This window comes from Mus caroli, chromosome 5 (assembly GCF_900094665.2).
Source record: "Mus caroli chromosome 5, CAROLI_EIJ_v1.1, whole genome shotgun sequence".
Taxonomy (NCBI): Eukaryota; Metazoa; Chordata; class Mammalia; order Rodentia; family Muridae; genus Mus; species Mus caroli.
This window is the reverse complement of record NC_034574.1, coordinates 111,508,912-111,521,489: the sequence shown is the minus strand read 5'-3', so window position 1 is coordinate 111,521,489 and position 12,578 is coordinate 111,508,912. Positions and strand designations below refer to the sequence as shown.

Below are 12,578 nucleotides of genomic sequence, written 5' to 3'. Positions count from 1 at the left end.
GCAGAAAGCTGTGTGCTTTCTTGTGAAGTAATGCAAATACAGCTTTAAGACTATCCTGCCACAATTCCCCCAGGACGAGAACATAACATCTAGGAACACACAATAAACTGGAGCAGGAGAGACCCCAGTGAAGGAACATTTGCCTTGAGAAAACTCATTTCTCCCAATTTTCCTCTGGAAAGAAAGCAGTCATCTTACATTTTTTTAGACTAGAATTCAAATAAGCTCTAAACGAGACTGATTGGCTTTAAGGAGACTCGTCCAGCAAACATCACCAACACATGCACACACAGAGAAGCTGGGCTTCCTTCCTAGTGGTGGCCACCCCAGCAGTTGGAAGGGACCCACCGCTGCCTTACTTACAGACGGTACTGCACAAGAGCACAGAGGTCAGTCCCTAAAGCAGCAGCCGTCAGCTTTTTAAGATGATTTCACAACTATCTTTAATCAACTAAAGCAAAGATAGAAAACTATGCTGATGCACATGAGAACCTATAACTAAAACACTGGGCAAGCGTGTGCAGTTCATTCATGCAAATGAGTCTGAATTTACAAGTTCTCATTTATGTTAATATTTACCAAGATTAATGGAATATCACCTCCCCTATGTAATGAAGTCAGTTCTCTCAACAGAACAAAGCTAACACCTTCAAATCTTTCAAATAAACACTGAAAGCATATAGCATAAAAGGGAATTATCTGAACGAGATCAGGAGGATGTGATCCAGCCAGGCACATTGAAAGTCAGGCATTCCAATAACACTTACAATACCGAGTCTCTAATTCTAAAACTCTAAGCGGGTCCTAAGAGGCAAATGCGTGTTGACTTGTTTTACATTTTTTTGTCTTGTTGGAAGGGGAAGCTACCCCCACAGGCTATCTAATTTACGCTATCTGATTAACTCCCCTCGAAATGCATTGAGTGTTATTTCTTTGCAACAACAAAATTATCTCTAAAATGACCAGAGATCCTGATGCAGGCACCATCCACAATCTATATCCAGTACACCCATAGGCACTGGGTGCATCAGAAAGCACGCTGGCAACAGTGCTGGAAAGCCTCTTCTCTGTGCTTCTAAGAAATGGTTATAAAGCACAGGTCACCAGTCACACCTACAGTCCAACCACCTTCTAATTTTCATAAGCTTTATCTAATCTCTCTCACTGGCCAGCTCCTGTGAGGTAAACATGGCATCCTCTTCACAGGACCAGTAGTAGCTTAAATAACAATATTATTATCGTCTCTTGAAAAATAAGTCAAAGGCTTCGAAAATATCTAGTCTATCTCTGAATCAAACTTTGCTAGGCGAATTAAAACCCTATTCAGATCAGCTGCAGCATCCCTGTGCACACTAAGACAGAGTTCCATCTCAATTCTGTCTCTATTCATCTCAGAGTATAGATCCTCAAAGAGTTTGATGAATACAATTAGCCCACGATTAACTAGGCTAAATTAGCTAGTGAACAAAAAAGATCAATTTTCCATACTAATTAGCATAAGCCACAACTATAAGCTAACAGTATTTAAAGAAATACCTTGAGAGACTTTTTTTCAATATAAATCATCTAACGCATCCAAGACCATCCAAAACCAGAGTACCAGAGTACCTGCACACACTCAACAAGCACTTCCTGTCCTGAACACAAAGAGAAAGGAATGGGTCCAGCCTGCTTCCCAATGAGCAGGGCAAAGCCTCTGGCACATATGGATCTCAGGTACACTATTTCTCCTTAAATTATGAACTCATCACATGTACAAATGGCTCTTTAAAACGGTCCAGTAAACTGCTGCACTATGCCTTAAATTGCTGTCTATTATGTACTTAAAAATATTTACTAGCAATTGGAGGTTAATATGGCAACCATTACCGGGTAGCAATTATTGCCATTAAAAAATATAAATACTATAAGGCCATGTGCTACTAACAACAAATGCTAAACAGGAAACACATTGGCATATTATAAATATTTTCATTAAAGAAAATGAACCATCATGAAAAAGACGCTTTAAATGTACACTTCTTTTAAATACTAAAACTGCAAACTGGAAAGAAAAAGACCTTGTGCAGTATTTGGGCACTCTGCAACCTTGGCAAGCCTTCTTCCCGGTTTCCACTCCACACACCTCCCCACCAGCTTCTACTCACAGCAGCTCAAGTTTTCAACAGTTACAACCACCTTCCTTTTGTCCCATAAAACAAAAGGAAATTCTGTCTGCAACAAATTACCCTAAAAGCTTCAGATACAAAATAAATGGTCCTCAATAGGACCGTAAGTACTAATGGGTGTACGTGGGTTTTAACTCAGTGAGGATTTACAGCATTGCTCGGTTACCTACAGTCAGGGAGACTTTAAGCAAACCAGACATGAATGTGGAGCAAACATCTAAAACTTAGAAGTGTCCCCTCCTGTCCCGGGACCCAGCATACTTAAGCATACTAGCCTAAAGGGCACCAAGTCACTTTCTCCACGTTATCTCAGAAGAAACGCAAGGCATCTGGAAACTATGATGTGTCTTCCCTCAAGGGTGAGTTCAGTGCCACAAGGTACACGGTTACATTTTCCAAAAATGAAGATTTAGCACACTTAATTTGATGGACACCATGAGAAAAGTTTTGTGTCACAGAGGCCCAGCCAGGCATGGATTTCCTGCAGTGGCTACAAATCTCACAGGAGGAAGAGAGAGAAACAGCACAAGGGCCCATATCACAGCCATCCAATGGCCTTTCACGGGTTAGGGTGGGGGTGGAGACCGAAAAGAAAGAGTAGGAAACAGGACTCCAGGCAGTATCAGAAAACAAACTCAGTAAAAGCCTAGGAACAAGAATCTTAAGAGGCCTGATTGCTCAGTCAGCCTTCTCTAAACCCTGGCGATGGCCTCAGGATCTCAGGAAGTAGTGGGTCGAGTTCCCTCAGGGCTCGGCTCCAGCTTACACCTCCATCCAGGCTAACACGAGCATGTGGGTGGGTAGTGTTCCAGAAGTAACTATTCTCTGCTCAGAAACAAAACTGTAGGCCAAACTGTTCAAAAATACAAAATGCTACCTAGAGTTCTGACAAAAAAAAAAAAAAAAAAAGATTTTAAAAGGATGCCTCTCCTTTGAAATCAACTATTCTATACAATGTTCTTTAGGCAATGTATTCTCAATAAGTAAGATAAAGTGCTGCTGTGTGTGTATGCTCTTCAGAAAAAAAATTCTCAATTAAGAATCCGAATAAAGGACTGTTGGCAGTTTATTCTTGGTTTTGGTTTTCCATGGGTCTCTTTTCTTTGGCTTGGTTTTCTAAGAAAGATTAGGGCTGGAGAGATGGCTCAGGGGTTAAGAGCACCGACTGCTCCTCCAGAGGTTCTGGGTTCAATGCCCAGCACCTTCGTGGCAGCTCACAATGGTCTCTAATCCCAATCCCAAAGAACCCAGCACCCTCACACAAGCAGGCAAAACAACAACGCATATAAAATAAAGTCCTTAAACAACTAGACCTCCAGGTATCAGGAAATATGTTACATTTTTAAACTAATCTAAGCCATTTCTACATTTCAATGGAGTTACCCAAAAAAGTTAATTGTACTTTATATTCAAGTCAACTTTTTGGTTTAAGCGGAGAAATACCCAGAATGCAGTCAAAATCAAAGTCCAGAAATTAAAGAAAGAATTCGGAATATCTCATCTCTACCCCATGGCTCCCTGAAGCTGAGAAAGTGGAGCTGTGCAGCCTGCACAGCTTGCATATGCCTGCACAACACACTGTGTATAAATTAGCCACATGCACACAGACAGCACTGCTCTCAGCCTGACGCACAGCAATGTGGGAGCTCTCCCCAGCTAACACCGGCTGACTTGGTTATTTTAATTACCTGTAAAAGTGTCATTGCAGTCACCCAGTCACCAAATTGGGGGGGGGGGTTAAATAACGCCTAGTCAATACATTTGCTGATCTATGAAGGTCCCTGAACCTAATACTAAATGACAGACAAGGGAAGGGGGGGTGGTGAAAAAAGAGACAGAAGTAGTTTTATCCTGGCATCAAAAGATCAAGGGTAAATTACCACAGGAGTAAAAGGAAGAACCCCCAACTTCTAACTGAATCTCGAAACTCAGCCTCGGGATAAAATTCGGGGTGATCAGGAATCAGCCTGCTTAAAAGAGTGGGAGCAGGGGGACTGGGTCACTCCTGTGTCTTTGTAGGCCAAAATCATGCTTGATTTCTTCATCAGCATGAAAACAGAATGACACTTCCAAAGTTGGCAACAATTCCTCTTTCTCCACTAGTCTCCAAGGGGAGAAAAAGCATCTATGCCACCCATAATTAAATGTAACTAATTACAATTTGAACACTAAATTATTTATCCAGTGTAAACAAGGACTGAAAGGAAATAAAGCTTCTATCTGCAGCAGGGGTTCCAGAAAATAATTTGCAATAAATGCATGCTCTCCAAAAGTCAGCACCCTCCCCCCAGCACCCTCCCCACCAAAACTGGGCACACAACTAAAATAAGTTGAGTTTTTAAGGCTAAATTAAATAGGCCGTTCAACCAATTTTCCAATTATATTCTACGCTTGAAACATAATTGCCTTACATCTGTTTACAAATCTTTGCTCAATATTTAAACAAATTCGTACTCTCCCGGGCACATAGCTCCACACACACAGTAACTCAGGCACAAAGCGCGTATTTAAAGACCACGCACTCCCATTATCAGCGTAAGCGCCAGGTTTAACAACGCGAATGTTTTCAGAGCTAGGTAATACGACCCAATAAAAAGCAAAGATGGCATTTACCACCAAATGTCACTGCCACCGCCAGGAAAGAGTTGCTGGAGCTCTATACATTTTTAATTTCGACGAATCGAGCCGCCGTCGCCCGGTGCCAGGCTTCCAGAAGAACAATTGACACCCTAAATGGTTCGAGATTAAGGCAGGCGATGCACTTCCAAAGCAAAAGTTGTCAATTATCAGAGGCGAGAGCGGGAGAGAGGAGAGGCGAAAGCAGATAAAAGCGATGTTATCAAACCGCCCAGCTTGTTGCTCGCGCGCGCGCTTGTGTGTGTGTGTGTGTGTGTTCCTAGTTAAAGCAGAGAAAACAGTTTTTAAAGGCAGCGGAGGAGAGCGAGGAGCAGCAGCTTCCTCCACCTTCCGTGGGCTCCGAGCAATGGCTCTCCCGCTCTCCGGCATAGTAAGCCCCGAGAGGCGGGCGGCTGTCCGTGTTTACAACCGCGCGAGCGAGCTCCGGCTGCCAGAGTCCTTTTCCCTGACACCATCGCCTTCCATCAACTGTTTTCGGGTGAAATCGCAGGTGTCATTGTGGAAATATTTAAAAGGGAAAAAAAAAAGGAAAAAAAAAACGGAGAGACAGAGGAAGAGAGAAAGAAAAAATCAGAAGGCAGACGCCGGCGAGTGGGAGAGCAGCCGATCCGATCGGGAGAGAGAGGACGAGCCTGCAGCTCACCCGCGCCGGCGGCTGCACAAGACAGAGAAGCCTTCCACATTTCAGGGAAGGAGGAGAAAAAAAAAAAACGGAAAAAAGAGGGGGAAGGGGAGGGGAGGGGGTGTGATTGCCACGGAGGTGGGCGCTCCGAGCGCGCCCCGGCGTCCGCAGCGCCCCGACTTCCCCACGCACGTCCACGCCGGGCGCCGCGCTCGCCGACGCCGCCAGGGCTCCGGGAGGAGAAAGTTGCGCGGCGGGGAGGTCGCGCCCCCCAACCCGGGCTCCCCCCCGCCCCGCCACTCACCAGCGAGAAGAGGTTGGAGTGACAATCCTCCAGGCTCGCCCCGTTCGCCACCCAGTTCGCCGCGGCGGTCATGGTCCTCCGCGAGCCCGGCCGCCAGAGCGGGGCATGTCGGAGCGGGCCGGGCCGGGCGGCGGCGGCGGCGGCTCGCGGGCACCAGGGGCGCGAGGCCCGCGCGGGAGGCCCGAGGGCGGCGGTGGCGACGACGGCGACGACGGCGGCGGCGGGGGGGGCGGCGCGGGAACGCCGCCCGCCTCTGTCGCGCAGGGCCGCCGCCTCCGCCTCCGCCTCGCCGCCTCGTCGGCCGCCTTGTTTATCTCCAAACCGGCGGGCGACTCGCCCTCGGCCGCGCCGGCGCGGGAGGCACGCGAGCCCCGCAGCCGCCCCGAGCCGCCGCCGCCGCCGCCGCCGCCGCCGCTGCGCGAGCCCGCGAAGGGGGGGGTGCGGACGAAGCCAGCGGGCGACCCCGGCAGCCGAGCGCCGTCCCCTCCTTCCTCTTCCTCCCCACCCCCCCCTCCTCCCCAGTCGGCCGCGCTTCTCCTCCCTCCCCGGGCTCGCTCGCTCTGACAGCAATGGCGGCCGCCGACCGCGGCTCGGCCCGCCATTGGCTGCGGCGCGTCACGTGTCGGGCGCCGGCCGCGCGGGGGGCGGGGGAGGGGCCGCGGCGGCGGCGGCAGCGGCAGCGGTGGTGGCTCGCGGGAGGCGCTGCTGAGCCGAGCGAGCGCGGCCCTCTCGGAGCGGGGTGACGGAGCCAGGGAGGGAAGAGAAAGAGGTGCGGGCGGCCGTGGGACGCCGGGGCTGCGTGGACGCCCCGCCCTGGGCGCGGGCGCGCGTCTGGCGCGGGCCGAAGAGGGCCGCGGCTTCCCCGGCGCAGCCTCCGAGCCCCCCTGGGGAAGCATCTCGGGTCTCTGAGGAGCGGCGTGGGCCGGCCCGGCCTGGCCGAGCGAGCCGAGGAGTGTCTCCTCGTCGAAACCTCGCGCGCGACCGCCCGCCGGCCTGCCTGCCGCAGCGCACCGGGCGGAGGAGTAGGACTCAAAGAGACACAAAGGCAGCGAGCGAGGTGCTTGCCCGGGGTCGCGGGATTCGAACCCAGGCATCGGGAAGCCAGGGCTCGGGGCTCACTGCCTCCCGAGCGCTGAGCTCCTAAAGCACCCGGGCTGCTGGAGCCCTTGGCGCCCACTCTGCGTGCACGCAGGCATTCCTTGCATAGATGATCCCAGTGCTCTTAGATGCCACATTCACACTGGGCTATGTGGAGGGGAACAGGCCCTTCCTCCAGCTCCAAGCGGTCAATAATAACCAGCATGACTTCTTCAGAGAGTAATGGGACTGGGAGAAGTGCTGATGCCAGAGACTGCCTTCCAGGAGTTTTCGTCGTGGAAATAGAGAAAGGGAGAAAGTTGACTTGGAAAGAGGTAGAATTAAGCAGGCGTATCTCTATGAGTTCCAGGCCAGCCTGGTCTACACACTGTCTCCAAGAAACAAAGGAAGAGTAAAACGCTGGAGAGAGCGGTGGGAGCGAAATAAAGCGGGCACAAATCTGACATATGAATGGAGTTTTGAGACTACCACAAACCTTAAACCCTGGAACGAAGGTGGCCCGAACACATAGGTCATTTCACAGAGTCCTCAGAATCGGGGTGCAATAACATCCCCAAAGTCCCAGTTACTGAGTGACTCAACTCCTGAACTATCTGAATTCAGGAGGCTCTGGAGAGGATGCCAGGAGCTGGCTCTGCTACACCTAGCTGTGACCCTGCCCAGCAAAGTTTAACTATGCCTCATTTTCTAATCTGTCCAAAGCAAATCCTAATTGCTGACCTGCTGACCTCAAGCCAAGGTCACACATTTCCATTAAGATTCTATTGGGGGAAGGGTTACAAGGGGGGGGGATGCCCGACACTTAATGCACACATGTGGTGTTACTGAGACCTGAGCAGTCAGATGGTCCATCACAACCAGAATCCACGCATGCTCATCACACGCGTTGGCAAAAGCCTATGAGCTGGTCACAGTCTAAGCAAGTCATAAGGGGAAGGAAAAGGGAGGTGGGGTGCTGCACAGAAACAAAACCAAACAAATGAATAAGAAACAGTTTACAGGGTTGGAGATTTGGCTCAGCGGTTAAGAGCACCAACTGCTCTTCCCAAGGTCCTGAGTTCAAATCCCAGCAACCACAGGGTGGCTCACAGTGTGTCTGAAGACAGTTTATATATATAAGTACATATATATATATATGTAAATCTTTTTAAAAAAAAAGAAAAGAAACAGTTTACAGATTAGCTAGAAATGCTAGCATTTCTAATAAAATAAAATTATTTTTTAAAAATTGCTCAACTTTATATATTGCTAGGACCAGTTATTTGTGTCCCACTTACCATTCATGTTGAAACACTACAAGGGACAGGTTTTCGACATGGTAGTTAGCACGTGGTTGAAGTCCTTGTGTTAAGTGCCCTCAGAAGAGACATAGGAAAACTTGAGTCCCCCCACCCCTACCCCCCTTTGCCATATGAGGTCATTACCAGGAAGGAGGCTGTAACTGGACCAAAATGGGTCAATACCTCAGCCTTGGTCTTCCCAGCTTCCAAAACTGTACAAATACGTTTCTGTACTTTATGTTTAGTCTACCAAAACTCAGTTAACACAAGCAATTCAGACAGACTCAGGTATACTGGAAGGAAATCAGAAGTTAAAATCACACTGCCAATATCAGATTTTATGCATGCAGAAGGAAGCAGAGCCCTTGGGTCGTAAGGACATGAATATAAATCAGTATCATGGCTTAGGATGTCCAGGCAAGAATTCGCCACTGGGGCTGTGAGATGTTCAGTGGTTGAGAGCACTGGCTCCTCTTGCAGAGGACCCTGGTGCAGTTCCCAGCACCTATAACCTTCTGAAACTCCAGTTCCAGGGGATCCAACCTCTTCTGCCTTCCACAAACACCACACACATGCAGACATGCATGTTGAGATAGGTAGAGAGAGAGAGAGAATATGGAAGCAAAACACATAAAATAAATTTAAAAGAATTTTTAATAAATAACAATTACATTTACAATGGGTACACTCTTTGGTCCAGTAATCCTCTTTAGAGCAATTCAGACACAAATACAGGTGTATAAAGGCTTGGAATGTAACTAGTATGAGCTGCCGTGCTGTCTGGAGGGCAGAAACTGGAATCAACTATGTGTGCAGCCATCTGGGAATAGCTAACAAAATAATTTAATTCCATGCAGCCATTAAAAATAATGAGTCGGTGCTATGTGTTCTCAATGAGACCGACCCAACATGTGGATTAACTGAGATAGCCCTAGAAGGTTTCCATGACACTACATGTAACATCAGATGCCTCTAGGGAGGGGAGCTGCAGCACTGAGGGATGGAATGGAGAGGGAGATCAGCTTTCACTTTTTTTTCCTTCTTTTAAAATACAAAGTGCGCACATCACCTATCCGTTCCATAATAACAGTAATAAACAACAGAAGTCAATCCATACATAAAATTGGAAACAGAGCAGTCCGAAGGCACCGTGAAAGAACTCGAAAAGCAAAATAAAGGCTGAGCATGGTAAAACACCCTCCAACAGGAGAGAGCCAAAGGGGAAGGTTCCCGAGTTTGGGGCCAGCCTGGGCTACCCTGTAAGACTTTTATCTCAAAATAATGAGAGTGAGAGGGGTGGGGGGGAGATGAAGAGAGACTGGGAGAAGTGAAGCCAAGAAGAACAAGACCAAAATAAGCAAAACTCAGAGGTTTTCTTGCCTGTCATACTCAGGGTCCCAGGCTGGAAAAGGGAAAGTTCTAGAGGCTCTGTCAGTGAGCATCCTGGTAACCTGTATTCAGAACCAGTTCCTGGAACCTCGAAGCAGCCTGTACTTCTCAGATCAGCCACTCAGCATCTCTAAGCCACAGCTTCTTCCCATTTCTCCCTGGTAGCTGGGCAGCCGGGTAACCTTCAGGTCAGCCCTACCTGGGAACTCCTTGGCCTCTCTGCACAGCTGAGATCTCTGATAATGATCCTCAGAGCTCTTACTCTATAGAGAAAGCCCTGGGAGTTGGTGGCTAAGCTCTGGAGATAAGATAAACACAAAGCAAAACAAAACCAGAGTCAGGCCCCCTGGGAAATAGCAGAGAGCCAGGCTGGGACTTGAAGTCAGTTCCTTAGGTGCAGCAACCTCCCTTGTGCCCAGTGACTTCGTTTCCTCGCTTACAAGTCTTGCTGCACAGGCAGGAAATAAAAGTCCCACTGTGTGCAGAGACCTCTGGTCTTGTTCTGAGAGGGCCAGATCAGTTCCCTTTCACCGTTAGGAAACATTGTAGCAGAGGAAAATGGAAGCAAACACCCGACCAGAGGAGGAAGCGTCTGCTTCTGCAGTGTGGGGAGAGGTATGAGCCTCAGGGCACCTGGGCTCCAATTCCCAGCTCTGCCGGTCCCTAACTGTGCAGCCCTGCAAGGGTCACTTAACCCTGTGACCTGCCTTTCTTCCCAAGTGCTCCGTGTCCCAGAATGATAACTCCAGGAAAGCACTTCTCACAGTGCAAGCTCCCCAGGCAGTAATCAATAAGTTACAATCACCAGCCACTTGTCCATCCTTGGACAAGGGGAGGTGTCATCCAGTCACTTTCTACGGAGGTGGCTGGTTTGTTTGTGTTCTGTGTGGTTTTTCTCCCTTGGCCATGCCTTTCTTAGATTACTTGGCAAACTGTGGGGGAAGCAGAACACTGACTCCGGTGAATATAGCTGTATAGATGTATATACTCCAGGCTGGGGAGATGGCTTGGTGTATAAAGTGGATACTGGACAAGGACAAATACCCAAATCAGGAGCCACAGCACCCACAGAAAGGCCAGGTCACCTACCCACCTGTACCTATATGCTAACGGATAGGAGTAGGGCAGATGTGTCCCCAGAATGTGATGGCCAGACACTTTAGCCAATTAGGGAGATTTAGGTTCATTGAGAGCCTCTATCTCACAAACAAACATCTGGAGAATAATAGGAAAGGATACACAATGTCTGGCCTCTGCAAGCATACACATACATGTGCATGCATGCTCATATAAGCACGTCTGCACAAAACACACACATCTGCATGCACATGCATACACCATATACACACTGAAAATAAGAATCTGAACATACGGGCTGGTGAGATGGCTCAGTGGGTAAGAGCACCCGACTGCTCTTCCGAAGGTCCAGAGTTCAAATCCCAGCAACCACATGGTGGCTCACAACCATCCANAACGAGATCTGGCGCCCTCTTCTGGAATATCTGAAGACAGCTACAGTGTACTTACATATAATAAATAAATAAATCTTTAAAAAAAAAAAAAAAAAGAATCTGAACATACACTCCTAGGCTGGAGAGATGGCTCAGCAGCTAAGAGCACTTGCTACTCCAGCAGAGGACTCCAGTCCAGTTCCCCAGCACCTACACAGAAGCTCACAGCAGCCTGTGAGTCAGCTCCAGGGGGGATGCGATGCCCTCTTCTGGTCTCTAGAGGCAACTGCACTCATACGTGCACATACCCACACACATACACATACAGGAAATATAAAAACAAGCCTTTCGCCACCCCCAGAAAGAAAATGTCAACCTTCTCATCCCATTGAGATCTCCAAGGCTCTTCCCCTGCTAGTAATCTGGGCTCTCTCTCTTCCTTCCGGACCCAGACCAACCAACAAAACTTCAAGATACATTGCTTTCTTTTTTCTAAGGTTTAGGGGTTTGTTTTGTTTTGTTTTGTTTTTACTTTTTGTGAAAACAGGATCGTGGAGCATACACTATTTGACAATCTGCTTCTTCCTCCCATTTAATCATTTATTACAAATATATTTCCAGGCCTATATATCTGCATCTAACTCCCTGTTTTGTTAGTTATGGGATGGCTCATAGAATACCTAGGCCATAATTTATCCAATTATTTCCCCTGTTCCTGAACATTCAGTGAGGTTTCCAGGGCTTTTTTTTCCCAACTTTAAATAAAGGGCATTGTAAATATACTTATGTATATATCCTTACATACTGACATTTTTATTTCTTCAGAATCAAGTTCCCCAAACACTATTGCTTTTTTATTGTGTCAATCGGGCTGAGCTCAGACTCACAGAAATCCAGTTGTCTCTGCCTCCCAAGCGAGTAGCCCAGTATACATATATGTACACGCACATACAATACAACATACAAATATACACAGATACAACATTTAGTACACACAGAAGCACAAATACACACAGAGACGCACATACAGATAAAACTGTATGGCCTCAAATAAATAGCTTAGCTTTTCATTGTCATTTTTGAGACAGGGTTTCTCTGTGTAGCCCTGGCTATCCTGGAACTCACTTCATAAACCAGGGTGGGCTTGAACTCACAGAGATCTGCCTGCCTTTGCCTCCCAAGTGCTGGTATTAAAGGCGTGCAAATGAACAAAATCTTTTTTTTTTCCTTTTTTTAAGTGTGTTAAGATGGGGAGACAGCTCAGGAGTTAAGAGCACTGGCTACTCAGCAAAGATCTTGATTTGGAACCCAGCACCCACATGGTGACTCACAACTGCCTGTAACTCCAGATCCAGGGGATGTAGCACCTTCTTCTCACTTAACACTCAAGCAACACACACACACATCCACACACAGAGACACATAAACAAATAAATAATAAATAATTTTAAAGTGTTCAACTGGGCATGATGGTGCACACCTGTAATCTCAGCACTCAAGAGGTAGAGACAGGAGGTTCAGAAGTTTAAGTTCATCTTTGACTACAATAGTGAGTTCCAGGCCAGCCTGGGCTACATGACACAAACAAACAAACAAAAACAAACAACAAAAACAGAGGGGAGAAGGAGA

General features: G+C 47.8%; 1 protein-coding gene across 3 annotated transcripts in view; it reads right to left on the bottom strand.

Moving 5' to 3' along the window:
- Med13l (mediator complex subunit 13L) overlaps positions 1 to 5,886 on the bottom strand; it is a 208,494-nt gene extending 202,608 nt beyond the window's left edge. For all 3 annotated transcript variants that reach the window (XM_021162043.1, XM_021162041.2, XM_021162042.2), the window contains exon 1: positions 5,732 to 5,886. In XM_021162043.1, coding sequence (XP_021017702.1) covers positions 5,732 to 5,803 — 72 coding nt within the window. In that variant the 5' untranslated portion in view covers positions 5,804 to 5,886. The remainder of the gene's footprint in view (positions 1 to 5,731) is intronic.
- Positions 5,887 to 12,578: the final 6,692 nt, after the last annotated feature.